At 43.2% G+C, this 25930-nt stretch overlaps 1 protein-coding gene and 1 long non-coding RNA gene across 5 annotated transcripts in view; one reads left to right on the top strand and one right to left on the bottom strand.

The window, feature by feature from the left end:
* Positions 1 to 1338: 1338 nt before the first annotated feature.
* LOC140648478 (uncharacterized) lies at positions 1339 to 5837 on the bottom strand. The gene is made up of 3 exons (XR_012041228.1): positions 5749 to 5837; positions 1682 to 1752; positions 1339 to 1464 (listed from the first exon to the last, which is right to left on the bottom strand). It is a non-coding gene; the product is annotated as an uncharacterized lncRNA (long non-coding RNA).
* Positions 5838 to 8827: 2990 nt separating this feature from the next.
* Positions 8828 to 25930, top strand: part of DHRS12 (dehydrogenase/reductase 12) — a 31968-nt gene continuing 14865 nt past the window's right edge. For 2 of the 4 annotated variants that reach the window (XM_072850274.1, XM_072850273.1), the window contains exons 1-5: positions 8828 to 8931; positions 9438 to 9571; positions 13363 to 13445; positions 20255 to 20347; positions 21756 to 21837. In XM_072850274.1, the coding sequence (XP_072706375.1) occupies positions 8876 to 8931; positions 9438 to 9571; positions 13363 to 13445; positions 20255 to 20347; positions 21756 to 21837 (448 nt within the window). In that variant the 5' untranslated portion in view covers positions 8828 to 8875. Of the gene's footprint in view, positions 8932 to 9437; positions 9572 to 13362; positions 13446 to 14788; positions 14975 to 16459; positions 19441 to 20254; positions 20348 to 21755; positions 21838 to 25930 lie in introns of those variants that run through there. The other 2 variants (XM_072850275.1, XM_072850276.1) reach the window with 2 other exon arrangements.

The raw sequence follows: 25930 nt of genomic DNA, 5'->3' as shown, positions 1-25930 counted from the left end.
TAGTGTTCAGTACCTGGTTGGCACAAACGCAAAATGATAGAAGAGGTATTAACAAAGCAAAAGGCATTTGTGAAATACTTTGAAGTTATACAGAGTAAACAAAAAGCTTTGTTAGGACTGGGAGAGGAAAATTCTTAATTGATAGTATTTACCTTTGCTTGTGTACATCAATAACCTATGCCACATGCAAGTGTGAACATCAACACCTCCAAAATTGCTGGAGCCATCAATTCTGTATCCAGAGAGATCTGAGCATGCCTTCTGCACTTTCACTGCTACTGTCTCCTTCAGCAGGCTGGAATCATGCAGGTGTGGAGCAGGGACACCTGGTTTTGGGCATATGATTAAATACAACTAAGTTACAGTGACTTACTAAGTTACCACTCTTCTCCTGACCCACCATCAGCAGCATAGTTTCTCTTGGGTTGCTCCAATGCCTAAACAAGACGCTCAGCTTAAACCCAAATTAAAGTAGTTTAGTAGAAAGTAGTTTGAAGGCACTTTATCTCACTTTGGGGTAAGCTAGGAACATGTGCATGGTCCACAGCACCTTAACTTGCAAGCAGCAACTTTTAAAATTGCCAGAAACTGATGGTGTCCCAGACACCTGGAGCTCAGTCCCTGGAGAAGTAGGCACATTTCCTCAGCGAACAGCGGTGGGGGAATTAAGCCATTACAGCCCAAAGGTCAAAGGGCTGAAAATACAGTCTACACCTTGGTATGAAAATGTTTAATATTTTGCCACTAGACTACAATTACAAATTGAAAATGTTCATTTTTTTTTCACAGGAATCTAAATGTGTTCTGGAAATTGAACAAAATATACCCTTAAGCTAATTATTGTGAACTCAGAAATGTGTTGACTACAATGCAGGAAACCAGCTGTAACTGTTGCAGTTAAATCATCTCCTCTTCTTGAGAAACAAAGGTCTATTTCTAGCTTTTGAATTAAAAAATATACATTATTTCAATGGATTAGATAGCCTGCTCACTTCTAGTTGTGGATACTACAGAAATCTAATAATATAAATACACAAAGGCATTTCTGCATGCACACACAGATTCTAGACATATACATATCATACATGCAATGGTAGCAGCCATGAAATAAATCACACTTATTACAGTTTATTGCCCACAGTATATTTCTCCTCCTGCTATTCCACCTTCTTTAGCAATGGGCATAATATTCCAAAGCTCTAGGGAGCAGCTTCCCACAGTTATTTTAAAAGCTGCAGCCAGACAGGCAAATGTTTTGTTCCTTCATTCCAAATGTTGAACACAGACAGCTCCTACCTGCTGACCCAAAGAAGAGAGGAAAGATGAGCATCAGACATACCACAGACCTCATCTCCTCAGGAGCAGAAACAGGAACGTTGTGCTGTTGGAGAAGTAGATCTCACACAGCACTCGCTCTGAGCTTTATGAGGCCCCAAGGTATCAGACTTTAAAACAACGAGGTGACTGTGCAGAAAAAAATAAAGAAGCAGAAGTTATTCTAGGTTATGTCAAGAGCTGTTCTGAATGTCTCAGATCCTGAAATGTGAACAGTTGGTGTAAATGAGTCTAAACGCTTTGACTTTACAGGCAAAGGGCTACTAAGATTAAACTGGTGATAACTTGTATATATTGTACAACATTCTAAACCAGATCAGTTTCTGTAAGTTATCTTGAATCTTACCTCTGATTATTCATCTTCCCCAGATTCTAGTTGATAGGGACTTTGCATCATGATGAACATCCATGTATGTTCTACATATAATATAGAAAGGATTGTTACATCAGGACTGCAATTTGAAATTGTTGCTTCTTGGCTTACGTTTCTTGAGGTTCCTGTTCACTACTGGAGTACATGAAAGTCCCACAGGTGCTAGCCATGAGAGGAAAAAGAAAACATTTTTAGAAAGTATAATATTTGAGGGAAAATAAAGGCTGACAAGCACCATCTGATATACCATAGTACAAGCAAACAAAGTACAAGAAAACTGCTAAAAAGAACAATGTTATATTGCAATAACAGGTTTCTGAGAAAATTGTATGAAGTTCTGAGAAATCACATGTACATATTTGTAACAGTGAATTTCTACCGAATGTCTCATTTGAACAAAAATGCAGGGAGGAAGATATTGACCAGTATAAGTGCATGAGCTTGTGTGATCAGAGTTTAAAAATTAAGGTACTTTACATTTACCAGTCATGCTAATTATAATCAACCCCGCTGCAATTTCACTGAGATTAATAGTTTTATCAGAGACTGATTTTGCCCACAGATTTGAATCTAAGCCATACTGACGCTTCTGTACGATCATTAATACTCAAGCAAAGGGGGAATCTGTGATACCTTTCCCCGTGCTGCAGTATAGCACCTCAAATGTGAGAGATGCTCCAAGATGCAAACTGTGGATTTGTAGGCCAACATACATGAAAGCTTTTTTTAACAAGGTCTTCTTGACATCCATGTGCATTAGGTACCTGCGTATCTTATGGATTTAATTCTCAGTCCTTTGGAAAAAAATATTTAGCCTTTCAGTATCAATATGAAATGAGTACACAGGGTGCAAACAGTGGAGAAAAAAAATCCATTATGCACACTTATTCACAAGTTGCTATAGACAACACCTTTTTATTATCATTGCTGATTTTTGCTCTTTGTATTGCTATTCTACTTCTGCGTGGATTTCACATCACTAGTTCATAAATTCTATTTATTTTCAGAATACAACAGAAAAAGAGTTGCCTCATTATTCTTACTGGACTTTTAAAAAAATTTGTCCAACAACAGGTGAAATAAGACTTTTAATAAACAGCTCTGGTGGTTATTTGCAGGGGAGGGTTTGGCTCCATAGCTTTACATGGATAAGTTTTACGTATCTCTGTGGGTTCTGTTACCACAGCATGTGGACTGCTCGCAGACACCAAACTTCAGTCCATTTCTTTGGCATTTGAACACAACATACAGCAACCATATAAGCTGAGGCGTGTCTGTTGCCCTGCTTGTAGATATCTCTTGGTGGATACATATGACTAGGTAGTATCTGCAATTTGGTAACAACTGTGCTAGAATAATCAATGCTAATAAGCTGTAAGATTTGAAGACGAATAAGAAAAATAAGAGAAAAGAATGAGTATAGCAGAACTCACCTGAGTCAATAAGCCCATGAGCAACCCTGTCTAACAGCTGGTAGTAAGAACAGTAAGATCCAGTAGAGGAGCGGTAAGAAGAGAAACAGGTAGCTGAAGAAAATATTAGTACAGGTAACTGCATTGCTGTCACAGCCTAGCAACAAACGTGTGTGTTCAAGTAAGTTGCGTACTGTAAGGACATAATTTTCAAGTAATGGGAATCATAAAATTGATCTTTTATTGACTAAAAAATTTATTTTCTAAGATGAAAATCAACTATAAAGCTCCTATTATTTTTAAAACAGCTATATACTAAAGCATGCATAAACTCTTTGATACATAGGAGATTATTAGGTTGGCAGCAGGTTTAGCTGGTGCTCCCAGTCAGTTCTTTCCACCCTGGGAGGACGCTCAGCAGTCCCCCTCCTTGCTGGGACATGCCTATCCCCGGGAGGCCCCGCAGGCTCTCAGAGACCAGGGCCCTCAGCAGCTCATGGAACAAACCTATACTTCTGATAAGGCAAAGCAAGAGATTCCTTTTACTGGCCCCTGAGTAAAAAAAGGAGTGATTGAGCTGAGCTGATGACATACTGCCGCATTTTTTTCCCGAGAACAAAAGGCTATTTGGTCTGGGGAAAGCCTGACTGTTCATTGGAAACAACACTGCTGATGACAGCGGCTGGCAAACTTAGCAATGACTTGGGTATAAGAGCACACAACAAAGAAAATACCCTATTGTTCATAAAAACACCACACATGCCAGAACTTTGACCCCCTCCCTGCGTTCAGGATGAACAGCTTTTGCTTCTCTCACCCTGCTGCTCATAAGCAATCAGACACGTCCCTGAGACCTCAGGGCCTGGATGTTCCTCTTCGACCAAACCCTCTGCTTCAGCCAGGCAAAATGAACAGTGCCGACTGCCTCTCCCCAGCCTGCTGACAGCTCTTAATTGCTATTACACTCACTGGAGCAGCACTACTTTGAAAGCTGGAGTTTTCAAGTGTTCTGCACCCACAGCTGAGGCCAGCATGGCAAATGCAGGGTTGGAAGTGGCTCCTACAGCAACAGTGCCTTACACATGGTTGCTGCTTCCTTTGAAAACCTGGCCCCAATTATAAATGCCGAGCTTTTCTGCAAATCTGGCCCTTAAAGCCTGCTCCTGTTCCCATTGCAATCAGTGGCGATGTTCTGATTGATTTAATGGGGGCAGGCACAGAGACTTAATTAGAAAATTGGTAACTGCAAGGAAAGGAGAGAATGCACAACAGCATGCCAGATCTCCAGTAGGAAGCAAGCAAAGGAGCCAGTTGTCCTTAAGACAGAGATTTTAGCCTCTCCAAAAAACAAAAAAAGGATAATAAAAGAGATTGGCAAGATGGCCTTGAAGCTGCTCTTAAACATCTTGTATAATATATAATTGCTTTTCAGCTCTTGAGTACTCTATCTACCTTTTAGATCTGTCCCCTGGGAAGAAAATACGAAATATGCTGAAACACACAGCCATCAACAGCAATTGGTATTTTCAACTTTTCTTTTGTGTTGGGAGGCAATTAAAACTTTGCTTAAAACTCCTTGCTCTTTGACAGGTACAAAGATGAATCAAGTCTAAGGTGTGTTTTTCATATTAGTCCAGCTGGGGGCCAGAGAGGCATTTTTCACCAGCTGTTGTGTTTTAAGAAAATACTGAGATTCTCAATTCATTACTGTATGAAAAATCCTAATACCTAGATGCTCACAGTCACAACACTCCAGAATTTTTATTTGCTTCAAGGATTATCTGCATTTGTGGAAGGCCTGCATAACAGACTCGGGGGCTATTTCTACACTGGTAAATGCATCTACTTGAATGCAGGATCACCAGTGCTAAGCCAAGTTGTGCAGCGTTAACCCTGGTGCAGTCTCATCCATAGTGCTTGGGAACGAATTATCCCTTGAGCAAACTATCTCCCCTGACGATGTCTGAGCTTGTTTTGGACAGAAATATCTGTTTAATACTTAAAGAGAGCCTGGGCATCAACAATCGTTTGCCTACTATGGGCAATAAGAGGATCAGGACCTGGGAATACGCTATGAGTTATTTGATAGTATAGATATACCTGCAGTGTTGTAGGCCTCAAGGGGAACAGTTAACTTGGGTATGTTTTATCAGGGCTAAACACCAGGCTGTTTTTAGCCAGGGTGAAGCCATTTTGTTCCGTGCTCAAATAAGGGCAATGTCAGGAGCTCAACAGACTTGTGGCTCTCTTGATCCCCCCCTTCCAGCGGGGGAGCCAGGCTACACATATAGATCAGTTGCAGGCTGTGACAACTATCTGAGATGTTGGCTGCCAATCCATGAGAAGAATTCCATGTCTAAAAAATCCCTCACATTCAGAGCAGTGTCCTATCAGAGTTTAATGCTAAGCTAGTAGCAATCATGAAAGAAACCAAAAGCTGAAACTTTGCAAATTTCCAAAGCTCCAGAATGGATTCTAATTCAGCTAACAAGGTGTATCAACCTAGAATTCAGTACAAAAAGCAACATGCAGCCAAAACTCTTGATATGGGCAGAAATTTTGCCTCAGAGTACAGCGAGGCGGACCCTTCATTAGCACCAGCCACCTCTTGGTGAAACTATGTCTTACCTTTCTTCTGCACACAACCCATACTGCCCCATCACTGTGATGACTGGGTTAGCAGAGAGGACTCATACAATCTCTACAGTCTCCTGCCTCTGCAACAACAATACAAAAGCAAAACATCACAGGGGGTGAAATGAGGCAGCAGAAACATCTAGGTGTCAGGACAGCATGCAACAGCTCGCTTCTGGTGTGAAGCTGTTCAGACACACAGAGAGAGATTTCATGGCTGAAATATTTATGCACGGATATGTCAACACCGTGCTGTGAAAATTCCTTTCTGGGTGCAAGCTTAGGCCCTCAGTATGGAAAAAGCAAGTGTTTCTAAGCAGAAATCTCTCAGCTGAGGTGTGCTCAGGGATTGCTGCACTCTGGCAAGGGCATCATTTCTCAGCATTTACAAAATCTCCTGAAAATTGCATTTGTTAGAAGGGTATGGCTAACATCACAGTAGTGGTGCTACAGTATTTATATAATATCATCAGAGAATTTTGTGTGTGTACCAGGATGACACGGGTTCCCAACCCCACATTCAAATGTCTTCCTAACAATCCTACCTTGTCTAATGTTCATAAGAGTAATATGCAGTAATTGCCCATTACTGCTTAAACCCCAAAATATTATGAGCTGCTCCCATTGTCTGGCTGCCATAATATATTTTTGTGTTTGACACATGGGACAGCTTCTGCCATGCATACTTACATTGGTTAGTACCTCAGGGCTGCACCATCCAGCATCTTGCTGATTACAGTCCAAATGGTTTATAGCCTGCAAGGAATTCTGTGTATCTGCATACACCCCATTTACTTTCAGAGGTCAGCAGACTGCAGGGATGTACCCCTCAATTTATGAGAACATAGACTGAAACTACAAACAAAACACATCAGAGCCATCATCCAGTTTTGCTTGTACTAAGCCGTACTGTCAGTGCTTAAGAAATAAACAGAGTAAACAAAGAAATGACAAGGGAATAACGCACAACCTGGCTTATTGCATTTACTCACAGGAACTTCCACAGGGTGTTTTGTTTGGGGTTTGCTAATGTTTTTCAAACTGAAACCACATTTCCTGCAAAGAATGCAGCTAATTCTGTGGTGTAAGCAACCGTGGAACATTATTGTTCTCCTGACAGCACACTGAGATACAAAGCCCAAGGTGAGACATTCTCTAACTAGCATAAAAATGTGGGGCAGCACTGCAGTTTTCTGCCTGGGTATTCGTAACAGCAGGCATGTCCACATAATTCTCTGGTTTTCCCCTGCTGTGTATTTTCCCTGAGCCAGGGTTCGAGGAAGGTGACCAGGCAGACTTGTACAGGCTGTGAGGGAAAGGGAGAAGCTGAAGGCCTAGCAGGGCAAGGGATTGAAAGTAGGAAGAGGGGACATTATCTCAGCCTGTACGCAGGACTCGCACAAGCCTAACATCTGCTCTGTTCACAGCCAGTGTGATTACCTAACAGCATTACAGCAGTCCAGGCTGTACCGTTTTGGCTGCTAATTGCACGTTGTAGGTGATGATCGCAAAACTATTTCCATATAGCTCACAATTATATACTTACAGACATCATAGTATGTATCTGTAGTTCAGGCTGCCATTCATTTACCATTATAGGAAATAACATTCTGCCACTCACACTATTGCCAAGCTGTTCTTTTCTGGACCAGAAGTCTCCATTTCAAGCATCAGAACCAAGATGAATTGTTTAGGAACACTTCAGTCAAAAACTCCTAGCCACTTCCAAGAACAAAATCAGTTAAAACTGACCCAGGCTGCTGGTTTAAAATAAGTTCTTTCAACTGTTTTAATAAGAACAAGCATTTTCAGATTTCAGGCAAAGGTATGACTTTTAGCTGGATGGTCTCTGAATGGAAGAAAATATCACTGTGAAAATGTGTCTTTTTGCCCTCTGAAAACTCTTATTTCACACACAATACCTAGTACAAGCAGACAGTGCCGAGTTCAAAAGTTTGAACTTCACGGTGGGAAGTACCTTTTGTGTAAGCGTAATACTCACACAACGTGCTGAGAAAGTGGAAGACTTTAGTATGAGGCCTTTGCCAGAGTGAACAGGTTTAGGAAAAGAAGTATTAGGCTATCATACAGGGTCAAAAAAGACAGAATATTCCCATTCCTTCCCTATCTCTGCTATTGAAACCAGGTCTTGAAATCTTAGACAGGGTTCGCAAAGTAGCTTCTCTGCATGTCGCCCTGCATAAAATACATTAAAATACATCTAGCTTGCAGACTGAACTTCCTAAGTGCATAGTTCTTTAATATGCTTTAAACGTAACTGTACCTGTAATGACAACTTCCTTATGGCTAACATGGGCTGCCCAGATGTGCAACTCCAAGTGATTCTCTTGGGCTTCATAGCTCCAATGCACATGTGAGAAGAACTGAAAACACATTTTAAATTTCACTCCCCCTACTGCAACGGCTACTTGCATACCCTTTCTTACTGGTATGATTTACCTCATTAGTAGGAGCCCAGAGTTTCATGCATTTATTTGTTACATAAAATGCTGTGTGCCGTGGCACAACACGGTTGGTTCTGTTTTGGAAAGAGCGTCCCTTTGACAGCTTTCCAGAGCAGAGGATGCAGGCCCAGGTCCTGTAGCACTGCTCCCCTTTCCCAAAACAGGACACCCCCACTTCCAGCCCCGCCTTGGTTGACAGCAGCATCTGTCCCCAGCAGGTACCCTGGGAAACTCCCCTTCCTTCCTCTGCCACCGCCTTCACCAGGCACAGCAGCCTCCAGCGCCGTCGGGGCGAGCTGCGGCACTCGCCAAAACGCCCGCCTGGCTGAGGCACCCAGGTCGGGTGGCTAACAGCAGCCTCCTTTCCTTGCTGGCTAATGAAGAAAGAAAGGGAAAAATGGAAGGAATAAGAAAAAACAACACACAAACCGCTCTGGGGGAGGAAAGGGGCACAACTTCTCCCCCCCCTCCGATACACGCCACCCTCCCTCGCACCCCTCTCCCCCTCATGCTGGCGGCCGGCCGGTAACGATGGCGGGCAAGGCAGGGCGGGGCCGCCCCTCAGCCCTTACCTAACGGCGGGCGGGGAGGACTGGGCCGGCCGCCTTATGTAAGGGCAGAGGCGGGGCCAGCACCGCTGTGGCGGCGGCAGCGCCATGTCCTGGTACCGCAACGCCGTGTGGTTCGTGAAGGGGCTGCGGGAGTACACGAGGTACGGGCGGCGGCTGCCCCGCAGAGCGCGGCGTGGGGCGGCAGCGGGCGCTGCGGCGGGGCGGGCGCTGCGGCTAGGCTGGGGGCGTTTCTGTGCGTCCGCGGGCGTTTAACCATTTCGAGGTGGTGGTGGTGTTGTGTTTTTAATCGAAGCCTCCCCACCCCCGCCAGAGCGGACAAATTTCAACGCCTCATCTGTGAGAGCTGCCCGGCGGCGCTGCCTGGGCCCGCCCCGGGCCCGCTCAGGCACCCGCCCAGGGGCTGCAGCCGGGCCGCCTCCCGAGTGTCGAAGTTTGGGCCATGTGGCTTGTGGTGGGCAAACGCCTTGAGTTGCTGCTGCATCACCCGTTGCAGTGTCACTGGCCTGTCCCACGAGTACGGAGAGTAATGGGGAGAGGGGGGCGTTTAGTGTATGCTGAGCTGTGAGGGGAGAGCGCTTTTCAACCCTCCCCTGTGTTTTTTGGAAGGACTCTCTTCTAGTTTCTCACACATGTCTGATTTATTCAGGAGCGGCTATGAGTCTGCTTCCAAGCACTTCAATCCAGCCGATGTGGAGGTGAACGTGGCTGGAAGATCCTTTCTGGTCACCGGTGCAAACAGTGGCATTGGCAAGGCCACAGCCAAAGAGATAGCGAGAAGAGGTGAGCTGGGCTGTAAGAGGTTGCTCTGAGGGGTCGTTACAGAGAAGATGGAAGGAAGCAGGTTTGGCCTTCCAGGGCAAACACAAAGACACAACTCCCTGGGATGGGGGATCAGGCGTGTTATTTCACAGGACTGTTAGTGTGGGTTAGAGGTTTAAGCATGATCAGTGCTGTGAAAACTGGAATAATGAAGCAAAAGTAGTGGAGAGGATCTGCAGAGTGTTTCTCAAGTGCACATGTACTGAAACTATGTGTGTTATAGCGGTGTCTAAGGATGTTGGTGACGGATCAAGGTCTGTTTAAGGCTAATTTGGTACAAGTAGCAGCCTGGCTGAATTTGAACTGTTTTGAAGAACTTACAAATGTGTTATATGATGAAAGAAAACAATTGGCTTTGCTAAGCTCAGATGGGAGAGTATAGAAGAAGCAATGTAGTTGTGCTTGATATTAATGATAATAACCTGGAGTTTGTGCCCTTTAACTGATTATGTGCAACCATTTTTTCTGTTGCTCTCTGTAAGCAAGGCGATGGTATGAACTGGAACTAGCTACTCTTGAAGGATAAACCTAATCCCTTTCAGAGTTGACAAAACAATTCCTGTTGTGCAAGAGTGATAGGAGTTTTGGCACGTAGAATAAAAGGGAGGAGCTTGGGGCTCTTTGCTCTCTCTTTGCCTGCTTAGGTATCATAAGTATCTTATGAAGGAAAGTGATGACTCGATTAAATTAAACTAATTCAAAATTATTAGCACCAAAGAACCTTTGGGTTAAAGATCCCCATCAGTGCCAGTATGTGATTGATTTCAGGTTTCCACTACTGCCATTATGTATAATAGCCTTATGTAAGTATTGCTTTGTCTGGTGATTGTTTTGCTCACAAATGGATATGCCTGCCAGGTTTTGCAAGCTGTAAAGCTGACTGGGTCTGCATAGGATTTGGTCACCATGTCTAGTATTTGGGGCCCAAAGAACAAACAAGCTCAGACTGCTTGTCTGATACCTTGTGTGGGCATTGCTGTGCATATGAAGTTAAAATGACTTAACAGTGTCTTCCTGATCTTATCCTTGCATGTGTTGCTCTGAAACTCAATGTCAGCTGTTGGGGTTCTGGCTTCTAGTTGAATCTCTCAAGTACACCATGACAAGAAAATAAGGAATTCAGACTCAGCAAAAGAATAACCAAGCTATGTTGGCTTTACCTTCAAGCACTTCAGATCTTTGTAAATAATGATGGTCTTGATGGCAATTTCTTTAGCCTGAGTTCAGTTTTTCTCTGAATTGGTGTCTTATGGGTATTGCAGATTTGTGATTTCCTGTATGTCTTGTGAACTGCACTTTCAGTTTGATGCAGTCTTCTCCCAACCACTCTGACAATTCCCATGTGTTGAAGTTCAAATAATTTCAATCTTTACCATGGAAAATATACTGCATGTATTTACCCTTTCCTAACCCACAGGTCACACCAAAAACTTTCCTCTCTCCTTAACAGCAAGAAAAAAGTTCATATTCAAAGCCCTTAAAACCCACCTCTGTTTTCATTGAATGTTTTCCACTGTAGACTATGAGAATGTTCCTGATCAGCTTGAAGGCCAACTACTACTTCTATGTGTTTAATTTGTACCTGCACACGTTACTTGTACTGTCCCCTGTGTTTTGGGAACAGCTCTTTAAACATGTGCAAATGCACATCCTTAACTGCTGTAAGATCTGTAATTAAAGCCCTCCTTTGCTGTGAAGCCTGTAGTCACAGTGAGAATGGCCAAAGAGGCGAGCATTGGACACTGCCCCTTCTGATTGCCTTTTCTCTCACTCATGAAATCTGCTCTCCCTGGGGCAAAGACTGTCTTTCATTCTGATCTGTATATATTCTGTGTATGGTCCCTTCCGTGCATGGTCTATGTGTAACACAAACTGAAGATGAAACTGTATTAAACATTAGTTAGTGCCATTTCTATGATTATCCCAGGTTCGGGAGTTTCACACTGCTGTCTGCAGTTGTGCACTTGGTAAAAGTAACCCAGCCAACTCTGGCAGTGCAGGGGAGGAATCGGACCCTGTTAGAAAATTTCAGAAGAACCTTGAGGCTTGTTGCCTGCATCAGCTACATGCCAGATATACTTGCTGTAGTGGTGCTCAGTGGAAAAACCTCTCTCGTAAACAGCAAATTTCATTATCAGACCCCACACTGGGCTGTGCAGTGTGTCACTGCTCTATCCCTAGGGTAGACTTGGTGTCTTGCATTTGGGTTCTAGGCACTAGAAGAGTGACCTGGCACCGTTGTTTCCATTATCAAGCCTTTGGGATTACATTGCTTGAGCCCTCTGGTGGTGGACTGCTAGCAACCCCTAAAACACCTTTAACAATAGGTAAAAGTAGAGTGCAGGTACTCCTGTGACTGAGATTAACACATTACTTGTAATGATCAGAGAATACAAAGCATAAAAATAAAAAAGTTATGCCTACCTGTATTTTAGTCCTTTTTGAAAGCTGTCTTTAATGTGGCTAAGCTATGAGATCATGATAAGTATCCAGGCCTTTGAGAGGAGCCTTGCCCTGTGTGTTCCTTTGATAGAAAAGGTGGTTGAAAGGGACCTCTAGAGGTCATCTTCTCCAGCATCCCACTTCAAGCAAGACTTGCCAACACTAAACACTAGATCAAACCAGCCATTGCTTTGTCTCTCTGGGTCTTGAAACCTGCAAGGATGGAAATTATGCATCCTCTTGGGACAATCTGATCTATTTAGAAGAAAACTAGTGAAAACTTTTTTTCTTAATGCCTGATCTGAGCCTCCTCAGCTGCAATTTTTGGCCATGATCCTTGTCATATCTCCCACTGCTGAGAAGAATTCTGATATCTGGCATTTTTATTTCCTTTTCACAGAGCAATCCCAGTCACTTATGTTGTTCAAGCCCTTTACTAAACTTTATAAGGCATGTGCCAAAAGAAGCATTTACAATACAGATGCCTTAGCTTCAATTTCCAGCATAGCTCTGGTATTTTATCAACACGAAACATGATGTGCAGACTTGACAAAAAATGGTTTGAGCAGACAGTACCCTAGAGTGCAGTGGCCTTTTCCATACATGCAGCCTTGCGTGAGGATCCTGTTGCAGCATGATACTTTCTCCATCCTGCCTGCCTTCGTAGGGACCAGAGTCAAGCAGAAATCTTCCAGATTTCTTATTATATTCACTCTTTGTGTCCTAAACCTTTTGTTTGAAGGACCTTTACCTCAGCCTTTTGACAGACCCTGTTGGGATTCTTGGTGTGTCCAGTCTGCCTGATGGTACTGCTGGGTTGGTGCCTTTTGGGGGCAATTTGTCCCTGAGAACAGTCCTAGGCTGGTGGACCTGGGACTCCTATGGGGTGGCATGGCCCTAACCAGTTCCCTGCTCCCAGCTCATCAGCAAGTGACATGGAAGCCCTGAGAGCTCCACAGACATGAACTTCAGCAGCATTGGTGAAAAGCCACTGCTCAGCTCTTGGCAGCAGAGAAGTGGGACTGTTGGCTGTGCACAGCTCAGGAACATTCTGCCTACTGGGAAGCTCCCATGATATTTCGATGACCATCTGACCAGTATTGCCACTGCTACTAGCAGGCTATAGATTTCCCACAAACTGGAATGCAATCACAAAAGGTTTTTTGTTTCATTTGGATTGTATAAAAAACTAACCCCGAACAAGAACTGCAAATTGCACATCACTTCCTGGCCCTCCCTCTTTGCTGATGCCTCCCCCAAACACAGTTAGTAATTAATTATCAAATGTGTTTCTTGTCGAAATCCACCAGGTGGCACGGTTCATCTGGTTTGCCGAAATAAGGAACGGGCTGAGATCGCCAAAGGAGAAATAGTGACAGAAACAGGCAATCAGGTGAGTTGTTTTTCAGTCTTTTGTTTACTCTTGCAGAGATTGTTAATACTAAAGACCTTGAGATATTCTATTTTGTCATTTTGCTGTTGTGTTTTTAATAGTATTTTCATAAGGACATGGAAACATCTAGTAGTTTATCATCCATATGGTTTGAAGTGATTTAATTTCACTAGGTGGTGTTTTCTGTGATTAATAACATCACCAGCAGCATGCTGTTTTATTTAATGTTTGTTGTTGATATATTTTGTGATGTCCTACTTACTATTCCTGACTATGTGGCTGAGGCTTTTAAAAGTTAATACATTGCAAGACTCTTGTCACAACACTTACGAGTTTACAGCATTGGAGTTGAAGGTTTTATGTGTCTGAATAACATGCTCTTGATTTGCTAAGGTTGTCTGCTCTGAAGTCCTATGTGTGGTCCTTGTTCCATGCTCTACAGACTTTTCCATCTCTCTTTCCTATAATATCTCTTCCTTACCTCCTCCCTTCTGTTATAGATTCTTTTTGCTTCTGCATATATCACTCTACAGTATACCCTGTAGCTGTCACTGTTGCTTTTGCTAATTATTCAGGAGGGTGTGCATATGGACAAGTACAGTGATTGTCTTTCTATCCTGGTGTACTGGTTTTGGCTGGGATAGAGTTAATTTTCTTCATAGCAGCTCCTATGGTGCTATGTTTTGGGTATGTGACCAAAACAGTGTTGACAACCCATGTTTTAGTTATTGCTGAACAGTGCTCACACAGCATCAAGGCCTTTTCTGGTTCTCACACTGCCCCACCAGCGAGCAGGCTGAGGCTGCACAAGACATTGGGAGGGCACACAGTGGGGACAGCTGACCCCAACTGACCAAAGGGATATCCCATACCATATGACGTCATGCTCAGCCGTAAAAGTTGGGGGAAGAAGGAGGAAGGGGGGACATTTGACTTTCCAAATCACCTGATGAAGTCCTGCTTTCCTGGGGATCGCTAAACACCTGCCTGACAATGAGAAGTAGTGAATGAATTCCTTATTTTGCTTTGTTTGCACACACAGCTCTGCTTCACTTATTAAGCTGTCTTTATCTCAACCCACAAGTTTTGTCTGTTTTACCCTTCTGATTCTCTCCCCCATCCCACTGGGAGGGGAGTGAGTGAGTGGTTGTGTGGGGCTTAACTGCCTACTGGGGTTAACCCACAGCACTTGGATGGAGACCTATCTTCATTTTAAATAGTGACTTGGCTCTTGAACACAGTATCTTGATTCCAGTAATAGTTTTTAATGTGGATCAAAAATTCTGAAGACTTTTTATGGTTAGAGATACCATATTGACTAAATTTCTGCTCTTTGGTTCCAGATCCCTGGTGTGACACAACCAGCATTACACTTCAGTTCTTTAATGGAGGTGGATTAGATCAGTCCTTATGTAGAAATAAATACTTTCCAGCTGTCTATAACTCTGTAATCCCATGGCTGTAGTAAGACTGGTGATTATCTGTGTTACCTCCTTTTCCAACTGCAGTCAGACAGCCTGGGAAGAGGGGTGAGTTCAATGACCTCTGAAGGTTCCTTCATGTTCTGTTTTCTGTCATTTGGTGAAACAAAACTTGAGGCAAATAATGTTCTTCCTCTAAAAGCAGCACAATCACTGCATTTTTGGTAGGCTGCAAACCTGTAGTTTCTCTAGTCATGAAAGAGTATGAGGGCACCGCAGAACTTGTGTGTGACTCTGGGGACAGGACACTTGTATAGAAAGCAGCATTCAGTGAAGCATTAGACGAGCTGTACAAGAGGCCCTGTGGGACGTGTGACTGCACTGGGAAGAGTCATTTTAATAAGGAGTCCACAAGAACGTACTTCTTTATAAGTACTCATTCAGAAGAAATCCAAGGAGATAATAAAATGCTTTATCTGCAACTCGACAAGCTGTATCCAGACTTAACTTGCTCTTCCTGATCATCTGAAAAGAGATCCTGTTGTAGTATATGCCAAAGATTTTTTTCCATCTTCCACAGCAACACAGCTGGAGTTCAGTGGTGAAATGGAGTTATTATTTGGCAGGCACCTGCACCTAGACCTGGGAACTGGGAAGTTCTCCTAATCTGTTAAAGTAGATGTAGTCACGGAGATTAGGTCTCACTTTGAAAATTACTTTGCTACCACTGAGGACTTTTATAGGGAACAGGCCTGTGGGTCCTTTTTCTGAGCCAGTGTGACAGCCTTCAGCAGATAAGTGTTGATTTAGATCTTTTTCAGTCTCCGAAATAACTTGTAATATTGAACATCTGCCCAAAAAACTTCAGCTCTTCTGTTCCAGTAGATAATGGTAATAGCTTTAAAAGTAGAAAGCTTTTAGTGAGGTGTCCAGTTAGAAACAGTAGAGCAGTGTCAAGTTTTTCATCACAAATTAACATCACAATGAGAAAATTCTGACCTAACTCAACTAAAGAGCTGAAATCCAATGGCTAAAGAGAAGAAGTCATGTGTTTTTTATCTGCAGGGAAGCAGAATTATAGGCAGGGAATAATGCCTTATTTTCTCAGCTTCTTCACTTACCTCATTTGCTTGTATAATGAGTATTTAAAGAAACAGCTTGGAAAGAGAGGAGGTCCTTTAATGATTATTTGTTGTTTTGCATGAGAACACATTCTCTGCATAATTATTTCATAACTGCCTTTTCCTGGGAATATGTCATAAGACTATCTGTGGTGTGTCTTTTGAGACTAAGTGCTATCTAGGAGAAGAGTAGGAGTTGACATGCCTTTTGTATGCTGATAAATGCCACTATGCTTGTACTAGGTAGAATACAAATCTGCAAAAAGCAAGAGAATTGCCTGTAACAAACAGTAAAAGGTTTTTGATGTTTTGGAGAGAGGGACTATTTCTAGCTTTAGTGGTTTAGAAAAATTATAACTTTGCTCTATGTCTTTTCCTTTTTTTTTTTTTTTTATTCTATTGCATCCACATTGCTGGCTGTAGTATTTCAAAACATTGCAAGACTGTTGTGACATGGGGTGGCTAACAAGGACTTGGCAGTTAACGCAGCAGTTAGCATGGAAGGGAATGCAGAAGGCACCTGACACTCAGAGACAGCTGCAGTGGGCGCAGTGATGTACCTGAAAGCATGCTCTCTTGCCCTGCCTGGTTGGAGCGACTGCGCCTGGCACATGGGAGGCTGGCCCAGACAGAGCTCCAGAGGAATGATGTGACAGAGATCGGGCTGCAGGGAGTGACTGGTACTTTTCCCTGAGCCTGGGGCAGAGCATGATGGTGGCCTCATCTGTTGGGTTCTGCTGTGGTCAAGGTGCTGGGCTGCCAGGTGAAGTGACAGCAGGAAATGAACAGGCTGCATAACCGTAGGGAACAGAAACAGGAGATTGACAAGGTCTTTGCAGAGTAGAAGGGCACAAACCCCACATTGTGTGGAAGGAGGGACAGCTAGAAGCTATGCTCGAATAAGTGGTGGATAGAGACTCCTAAGATGGGGAGGAATGGAAGCTTGTGACTGCTGGCAACAGAAGGCAGGCTCGTTCTCTGCCTGCAGATGTGCATTTATAGGATAGGTATAGTGCCATGGTAACAGATGAGGAGGAACAAGCTCTGTCAGGGGAGGTGTTGGAGACAGATGAGCCCGAACCATTGTCGACACTGGGAGGAAGTGGTGGGTGATAATGGCTGGAGGCTCCCTCCTGTGGGGGATGGAGGCACCCATCTGCAGTCTTGGCTTGATGTCTTGAGAGGTTTGTCACTTGCTGGGGACTCAGATGTAGGGTATTGTGGAGAGTCTGCTGAGGCTTGTCTGGACCTCAGACTTGTACCTCTTGTTGTCGAACCACATGGGTGTCTGTGACATTGTGAGGTGACCTTGAGTTCATCAAGAGTGCTTACAGAGGGTGAAGGGCCCAAGTAGTGTTCTTCTAAATCTTTACAGAGAAAGGGAAGGGCTTGGGTAGGAGCATATGCACCCTGTAGGTCAACACCTGAATGTGCAGCTGGTGTCATTTTGGCCTTTATCACTTTGTCTTTGGCCTTTATGACCTCTTGGACCTTCTCTGAGAAGTGAGCATTGCTGAGCCAGAATGACAAAGTGGAGCAAGAGTATCTTTGCCAACAGGTTTGCTAAGCTAGTGAGGAGGGCTTTAAACTGGTTTTATTGGGTTACAGTGACCAAACCCAGAAGAGGAGTGGAGTCATGGGGACAGTGAGTATGTGTCTAGGGGACAGCAAAATGGAGGAGGCTCTCACAGTTTTCATGTGAAAGCAACATGACTGGGAGCCCATCTCAGATGCCTGGACATGAATACACATAGAATAGGAAACAAACAGGGATCTATGCATTGTTGCAGAGCTGTGATCTCACTGGGATTAGGGCGATATAGTTGGCATGACTAGAGTGCTGGAATGGATGTATACTGGCCCTTTAGAAGCTGGGAAGACAAGGAGGAGGAGTTGTGCTCTATGCAAAGGAGTGGCTTGAATGCATGGAGCTTTGCTCTGAAATGGGTCGCGAGCCAGTTGAGAGCTCATGGGTAAGGCACAGAGGTCAGATCAGTGTGGATGATGTCATGGTGGGTGGATGACATCATGGTGAGTGTCTGCTACAGACTGCCTGATGAAGTAGAGGAAGCAGATGGAGCCTTTTTTAGAGGGCTAAGCAAGCCCCATGATCGCAGGTCCTGGTACTCATGTGGCACTTGAACCACCCTGATACTTCCTGGCAACACAGCAGGGCATAAACAATCCAGGAGATTTCTGGAGAGCATTGAGGACAGGTTTTTGATATAAGTGTTGGACAAGCCAGCTAGAGGTGATCTCTGCTGGACCTGCTGTGAATAGCAGCCTTGAATAGCTGCTTTGGTGGAAGTGGCCATGAGATTGTGGAATTTAAGATCGAGACAGGCAAGAAGGATGAGTAGTAGAATTACAATCTTTTGTTTTAAGAAAGCAGATTCTGTCTTTTTCTTATGGACCTCGTTGGCAGGTTCCCATGGGAGAGAGCCTTGGAGAGCCTTGGGAAATCTGGTTGATCTTCAAGGAAAACCTCCTCAAAGCGGGAGGTGCTTCCTGTTAACTGGAGAAAGGCAAACCACTCATTTTCAAAAAAGGCAAGCAGGATTTAGGGAACTACAGCATGGTAAGCCTCACCTTGCTCCCCAGGAAAACTATGGAGCAAATCCTCACAGAAGCCGTGAAAGACAGTAAGGTGATTAGGGGAAAAAAAGTGTGGATTTATCAAGTGTGGCCTGAGCATCCTGATTGCTGCCTTTGGTGAGATGACTCTGCCTATGGACAAGAGGAGAGCAGTGCATGCCACTTTCCTTAACTTTGCCAAGGTTTTTTCCATGGTCTGCCATAGTATCCTGGTAGCCAGTTTGGAGAGATGTCATTTGAATTAGTGGATGACAAGCTGGGTGGAAAACTGTCTGGAACATTTGGCTCAGGAAGTGGTAATCAACAGTACAAAGCTGATCTGTTAACCATTTTTTAGTGGCATCCCCCATGAGTCAATACAGAGGCAAAAACTGTTTAATGTCTCATTTAACAACTTGGATGATGAAATGCAATCTTTGTCAGATTGCAGATGATCTCAAAAGGGGGGGGAGGTAGCTGGAGAGCAGGGCTGCTATTCAGAGGGATTTAACAGGTGAGGAAATGGGCTGAGATGAACCTCATAAAGTTCACCCAAAGCAGATGCACAATCCTGCCCTGGGATAGAGTAACCCCATGGAGCAGTACAGGCTGGGACTGGCTGGCTGGAAAGCAGCTTTGCAGAAAAGGACCTGGGGGTGACAAGTTGTCCCTGAGTGAGCAGTGTGCCCTGGGGCAAGGAAGGCCAACCTCACCCTAGACTGTATGAACATGACTGTAGCCAGCAGGCTGAGGGAGGTGCATCTTCCTTTCTATTAAGCCTTTGTGAGACCACAGCAGGAGTCCCGTGCCCTGTTTTGGACTCCCCAGGATCCTGAAGACATCGATGTCCTGGAGCAAGTCCAGCGGAGGGCTGCCAAGGTGACTAGGGAGATGGGACACATGATGTGCAAGGAGAGGCTGAGAGGGCTGGTTTTGCTCAGTGTTAAGAACAGAAGGCTGAGATGGGTCTTACTGTAGCCTACAGCCATGTGATGGGAGGGTGTAGGAAAGGTAGTGCCATGCTCCTCTTGGAGTCCTGCAGTGACAGGACGAAAGGCGGGAGACATAAATTGCAACAGGGAAAAATTCTGACTAATAGTAGGAAATTCCCTCCCCCCCCAGCATGAGGGTGATCAAACACTGGAGCAGGGTGCTCAGAGAGGCTGGGGAATCTCCATCTTTACATAAAACTTCCCTGGACAACCTGATCTCAGTTACGTGCCTTGAGATGGGGGTGGGACCAGGTGGCCTCCAGAGGTCCCTTCTGACCTATATTATTCTCTAATGCTGTGACCTTGAGCATTGCTTTGGAAAGTTGCTTTCAGCTAAAGAGGAAGCTGCTATATGAATTGTTTAAACAGAAGTTTTGCAAGTCTTGCAATATTTTTCTAGTTCTCTGCTATGCCTGACTGTCTGTCACGTATATTTATCTAAGTAGGGCTCTCTTTTAATAAATTTGGCATTAAAAAGCTATGGCTCAGAAGCAACTGAATCAAGTGACTAAGCATGTTTTAAGGACTAGAATTAGATTTCCCAGTTGTGCATGTTAACCTAAGTGTTTTACTTGTGTCCTGGAGATAACATTTTTTTCATACTGCTTAAATACCTTTTCACCTGGATAGGCCTTAGCAGTGAATAGGGACTCTTCACTGTCTCTGTTGATTGTAACTTACTTTTTTTTTTTTTCCTTTAGAATATCTTCTTGCATATTGTGGATATATCTAATCCCAAGGAAATCTGGAAGTTTGCTGAAAAATTCAAAAATGAACACAAATTAAATGTGTTGGTAAGTTTGCATACTTAAATCATGTGTCTGTCTTTGGAGTATGTAGCCTATGAATTTGTCCAACAGGTAGTCTAGATTTCACACTTTGGCCCACAGTTCTCTGCTTAATTTTTTCTAAATTTAGTTTTTGCAGTAGTCTCCATGGTCTGTTTGCTCTTGTCCATTCTCAGTTCACATACACAGATACGATACAAAAAAAGAGAAAAGCAGTAATTTTTTAGCTGCGTCTTTTGAGGTTCTTGCCACACATTTTCTGTTTGACTTTCATTACTAATAACTTTGTCCCTCTTAAAGCTAGTTCTTCTTACAAATTAAACTTTTATAGAAAGTCTAGTTAGAGCAGTCTAAAACAGAGCCAGGGAGAGAGCAAACAGTTAAGCAGCATGGCTGGTAAAGGGCTCAGTACTCTTTCTCCTTTATTTATCAGTGAAAATTTGCTTTGGGGGCTGTACTAAAACTGAGGCACCTAGAGCAGTTGTTTTGGTGCTTACTGGATGAGGAGATTCTGATAGAAATGGGAAAATAGCTTTTGAGGAGTAGCAGGGAATGAGCAGGAAGGTATGTAGGGGCAGATCTCTTTTCGAGGTGGGAAAGAAAAGCTCAAGCTTCCTCTGTAGGGTAAGGCAGAGAAAGAAGTGTGTCTGAGAATATGTTAGCTGCACACAGCTTGCAAGCTTCTGACTGTTCATGAGGTTTTACCTTACAGTGCATCCATGCTGTGTGGTGCAGTGCTGTTTTAGCAATGTGTGAGTCAAGTGGGGTATCTGTGCAGGATTGCCAGGCAGAGAGAAAAGCTGGGATCCCTACAACCAGGGCACAAAGTCAGTATGAAGCACCTCTGCTGGTTAGCTCTGCTCTTCTCAGGGCTAACTAGGATGCAGCAACCTGCTGACCTGGCTAATCTGCCAAGTTTGGAGCTTTTAATTTGCTGAGGGTGAGAGTTCCTGTGGGCCATTCTACCTCATGTTGCACAGCTTCCCATAGTGAATTTTCCCCTAACAGAGAATACATCACCACATAGTGTGGATGATGTGGGGTCAGTGTGGTCTCTCAGATGAGACTAACAAACTACACTGCATATTTATGTTCTAATGTCTGCTCTACAACTTGCATATTACTTTCTGTGAGAAAAGAGTTTAAAACCATGGAGTAAGGCACTACGAGGACTGTTGGCTCTTAGTGTAATACATCTGTGGTGAGCCATTTTTCTGAAGATCCTTTTATGAAGGATCCGCTTTATGATCAGCGACAGAGTAGTGTGACTTGGAATAGCATGGTTTATTGAGACAGTTTGTAGCTTTGTGTTGCAGTGTCAGAAAACAGCAAACTAACATGGACTGCTTGTACATGTGGGGTTTTTTGTAGATATTTGTGTAGATTATTTTTGTTTACAGGAGTTGTCTTACAGGTCAACAATGCAGGATGTATGGTGAATAACAGAGAATTAACTGAAGATGGACTTGAAAAAAACTTTGCAACAAACACTTTGGGTGAGTATTGAAGGCTTAGTTCTGAAATATACTTATTTTGGTTACAGAAGTTTGTTTTTACTGCTGGGTTCATGAGGTATGTATTCCTGCTCAAAGAGGGATCATGCCATTGCTATGCCAAGGAAGGAGCAGGAAAGGAAAAGAAGAAATATTACAGCTTGCTTGGAGTGTAATTTTTTTAATTTCTCAATTTTTCAGTTGTTCTCATATCAGTGCTTTTATTTATCATACAGCAGTGGACAAACACAGATAAGATTTAAATAAATTGATTCTGAAATTTGCTAGGAAACTTCATTCCAAGCAGTGCTGCTAGTGATACTCCCTTTGTAATAAGTGTGCTCCTGTGGCTTGGATAGAGCTTGGAGCATGTTCTTTAAAAAGGCATTCAAATGTTTCAGCAGGCTTGAACAGCCTTGTTTGATGTGACAGAGGCACTGTGTAGGAAGACTGTGCCTTATATAGTGCCCTGGATGCTCTCAAACAGATGCAACATCTAGTCAAGTGACTGAGCAGTACTGGGTAAGTCTCAGGCACTCCACATATAAGGGGTGTATCCCAGGAACTGTGTAGTGGGGGTATAAGAGGGACAAATTAAGGGATGCCAATAAAGGGGGAAAGGGGAGATGTGGATAAGCAGGGAAGACTGCGAGCAAAGTGGAAGGTTCCCCCATAAAAGCCATGGAAAAGATGTGAGCAAACAGCCAGCCAGTCTGCAGAGAGAAGAGCTGTCTGCTGCCACTGTTATCTGTAGGGCTGAAAGCTGCACCTCTTGGAATGAGAGATGTGGTGCTTGCATCAATGAACAGTCCTGACTCTCTCTTTTCCCTCTGCCTCCATGCAGGGTAGGTGGCTTTCCCAAGAGACTGTCTTTAATATATTCGGAAGTGACACATTAAGGAGGAGCTGTGGTGCTTTGTTTCTGTGTTTTCCTCCTGTTCGTCAATATCTGGGATAAGAAAGGGGGAAGCTTAGGCTATAAAGATTGGGCATTTATAGAACTTAGAATTTATAGCCTGGAAACTATTGCTGGGTTTTAGTCTTAGCCTTTTTCCTGTGTTGCTTCCTTAACTCCTATTTACTTTTGAAAACATTCATTTTAGGTATGAATGTCTTGTGCTTAGCAGATATGGTGCATATGGCTTGTTTTTTCTGCAAGTCCGACTACATTAAACTGACAATTAATTCAAGTATAAAGGCACAGATTCATTTTCTTGAAATTAATCTTCTGCTAACATTCTTCTGTTTCTCATGGTCAAAACTCAAAATGAATTTTATTTTGCCATCAAATTTCTCCTGGCTGCAGAAGTACAAGAACTTCTACCTTGAGAAATTTATTCACCTTAAATTAGTTTAACCCTCTTGTGTTCTTTCAAACAAAAATCCAGCAATGCGCAAAGGTGCAGTTCTTCCAGAGAGAAGCAGAGCGAAACAAATACAACAGTCTGAACATGAAAGCTGGTTTAGTTTTAAACATTGAGGAAATTAATAGCTGAGGAACTGTACTAGCGCATCACTTGAATTAGATTTTATCACACAAGTAGAAGGAGCAAGTTCTGCTTTCCCAGCTGTAAATCAGCCTCACTAGAGATATACAGCTGCACAGAGGAAGCTGAATTATGATTGTAAAGAAAAAGGCAAATGCCTGTATTACATTTTATGAATGTTACGTGTAGATCTCCTTTATTCATTTGTGTATCAGTTGCTGCATAACTGTATAAGAAGGTCAAGGAGGTGATTGCACATTTGAGCAGATAAGGTAAAACAGGTAAGTCATCCTCTGCTGACCAACTTCTGCAGAGTTCAAACAAGGACTGGGTTGTTTGCTTAGACTGGTTCTCTCTAGGCAACAATACGGATTAAATTTTGAAGCTTTTAGAACTGAGTGGGATTTGGTTGAGCTGGAAGAGGCTATCTGTGCAAGAGAGCTTCTGTGCTTGCAGGTCAGACACACATGAAGGACCAACGCTATCAACAGTGCAGGTTTTTTTCTTCAAAGTCAGAGATGGGGTAATAAATCATATCTGCTGGAGATATAAGTAGGAGAAGGCTGTATGGAGAAATGCATGTCAGAGTCGATGCTGTGTTAAGTCATTTCCCTAAGCACTAGGTACCTTTGGGTGTGCTTTACTTTGGATAAGTTAGTTCTGTATCAGTAACTATCTGTGGTTATATGTTCCCAGAGAAAAACTTGGCTAAATTAGATATGGCTGGTATATGTTGACTGTAAACTAGAATGTGGTCTGAGAGAACAAACTAACTTCCCCTTTCTGGCTCTTTCCCCAGAAAAGCTAAAGCCCGAAGGGTAACATGGGCTCAAGGCCCCTGTTTTGAAAATCTGCAGTTGTCCCCCTCATCGCCAGCATGGAAACAATAACTCATGACTGCCTGATTTCTGCAGAAACAAGATGGAATAATATTAATATTTTTTTCAGATCTTCACATGCAGGGTGTTCCTTCCATCTTTCTTTGACTGTTTCTACCCTGGGTCTTAGGCTTGGTCTAGTAAAGGAGTGTGTGGGTTGTAACTGTCTAGAGAATGCAAGACTCTGAACTATAACATGCTTTAAATGCAGAGCAGAGTCTTTGAGTTTGGTATCTGATATCTGATTAACATTTGCAGAAGCTGTAGAATTGCTCATTTAGGTGTCTAAAATGCTGTGGAGCTTTTAAATCCAGGCTAGGAGTATTTTCCTCTTGACTGACTTGTTAGTCTGTTTTCAGATATTTTTGCATAATGAATGTTAGAGTTCAGTTCTAATTGATTGTCTGACTTGTGAAACATACTTTATATCCTGCTTAATGGTTGGACTCAATCTTAACAGTCTTTTCCAACCTAAGTGATTCTATGATTCTATTCTATGATCTTTTCTTGGACGTATATGGGGCAAAAATGTATGCATACAAGTCCTCTGGTAGATAAGATGACTATGTACAAAAATAATACTGCTTAGAATAGAAAGTAAACCTCCCTTCACGTGAAACACCACTGACTGGCTAATTGAGGACAGCTCACTGAAATAGGAGGTGCAGAGTCCTCTCTGGTGGTGTTTGAATATACAAGTGGGTGAAGGTCATGAAAATGCAAAATGCAGGTTGATAGTTCAGGCTTTGTATGGTTTGTTTAGTATTCAAGTTCAAACTGTAAACTGCTTTGAGCAGGCAGCGGCAGCTGTATCTGTGCTGGTGCCTAGCACCTTTAAAATGGGGCTGAGGCACAAACGCCATGTGGCTTGTTGTGGTTCTGTTGTTGCTGTCACATGAAATATCTTACCTTTTTTCCCTGTGAGATCCCCAAGGTTTATTGCTCTGATTGCTGGAGCTCAGTGAAGGTGTAGAGCGCAGAATAGCTGTGGAGCACTTAGACTGTAATGTGGGAGCCCTAGCCAGACATGAGTCTGAAATGGCACAATGCTGATTGACTCACACCTTCGGTATGAAATTGAACAACTGGCTTGGGGTACTGTGGGCTGATTTCCTGGGGAGCTGCCGGTCCTGATGGGCAGATTTTATTTGTGTATCCTTTAGTTTGTGTGTTGTTGCCCTTATGTTTCCTCCTGTGGGCTGGCCTTGTACTCAGGGTTGTATCCAGGAGCTGGGCAGCGACAAGCAATCACTTCTTCTGATGAGACTTGCAGACTTCTGAGTCAACAGCATCTTTTTTTTTTAAATGTTATTTTACTTGTTTTAGTAAAACTCACAACAAAGACTATTCAAACTGATAGTATTCAGCCATTTTGGAAAAAAAACTGTCAGCATTGGTAGGCAAGTAGAGGCAACAAAAGCATGTTCTTATTGAAGCACTAGACATTTAGCTGAAACAATCCTTGTTCCTCTATTTTATAGCCTGCCTCACTTTACTTTTACTCAAGACATCTTCTTACTTGACATGGAAAAATGGCATATATGTTACATTTTTATTGCTACTTACCAGCCAAGGGGATGCTAAAACACACTCAGAGATAAATGATGCTCCCAGTATGCATCTTTTCTTCAGTTTAATGTGCTTTCCTGTTTTAATAATATAGCCATTTACTCTCTGTGCAAGAAGGGGTAGGGCCAGAGGAAATAAGATGCTCTTTTACCACAGTAGCAG

The sequence above is a fragment of the Ciconia boyciana genome, chromosome 1 (genome assembly GCF_034638445.1).
Source record: "Ciconia boyciana chromosome 1, ASM3463844v1, whole genome shotgun sequence".
Classification (NCBI taxonomy): domain Eukaryota; kingdom Metazoa; phylum Chordata; class Aves; order Ciconiiformes; family Ciconiidae; genus Ciconia; species Ciconia boyciana.
Note: the sequence above shows the minus strand (reverse complement) of the source record. Positions and strands in the feature narration are given on the sequence as shown.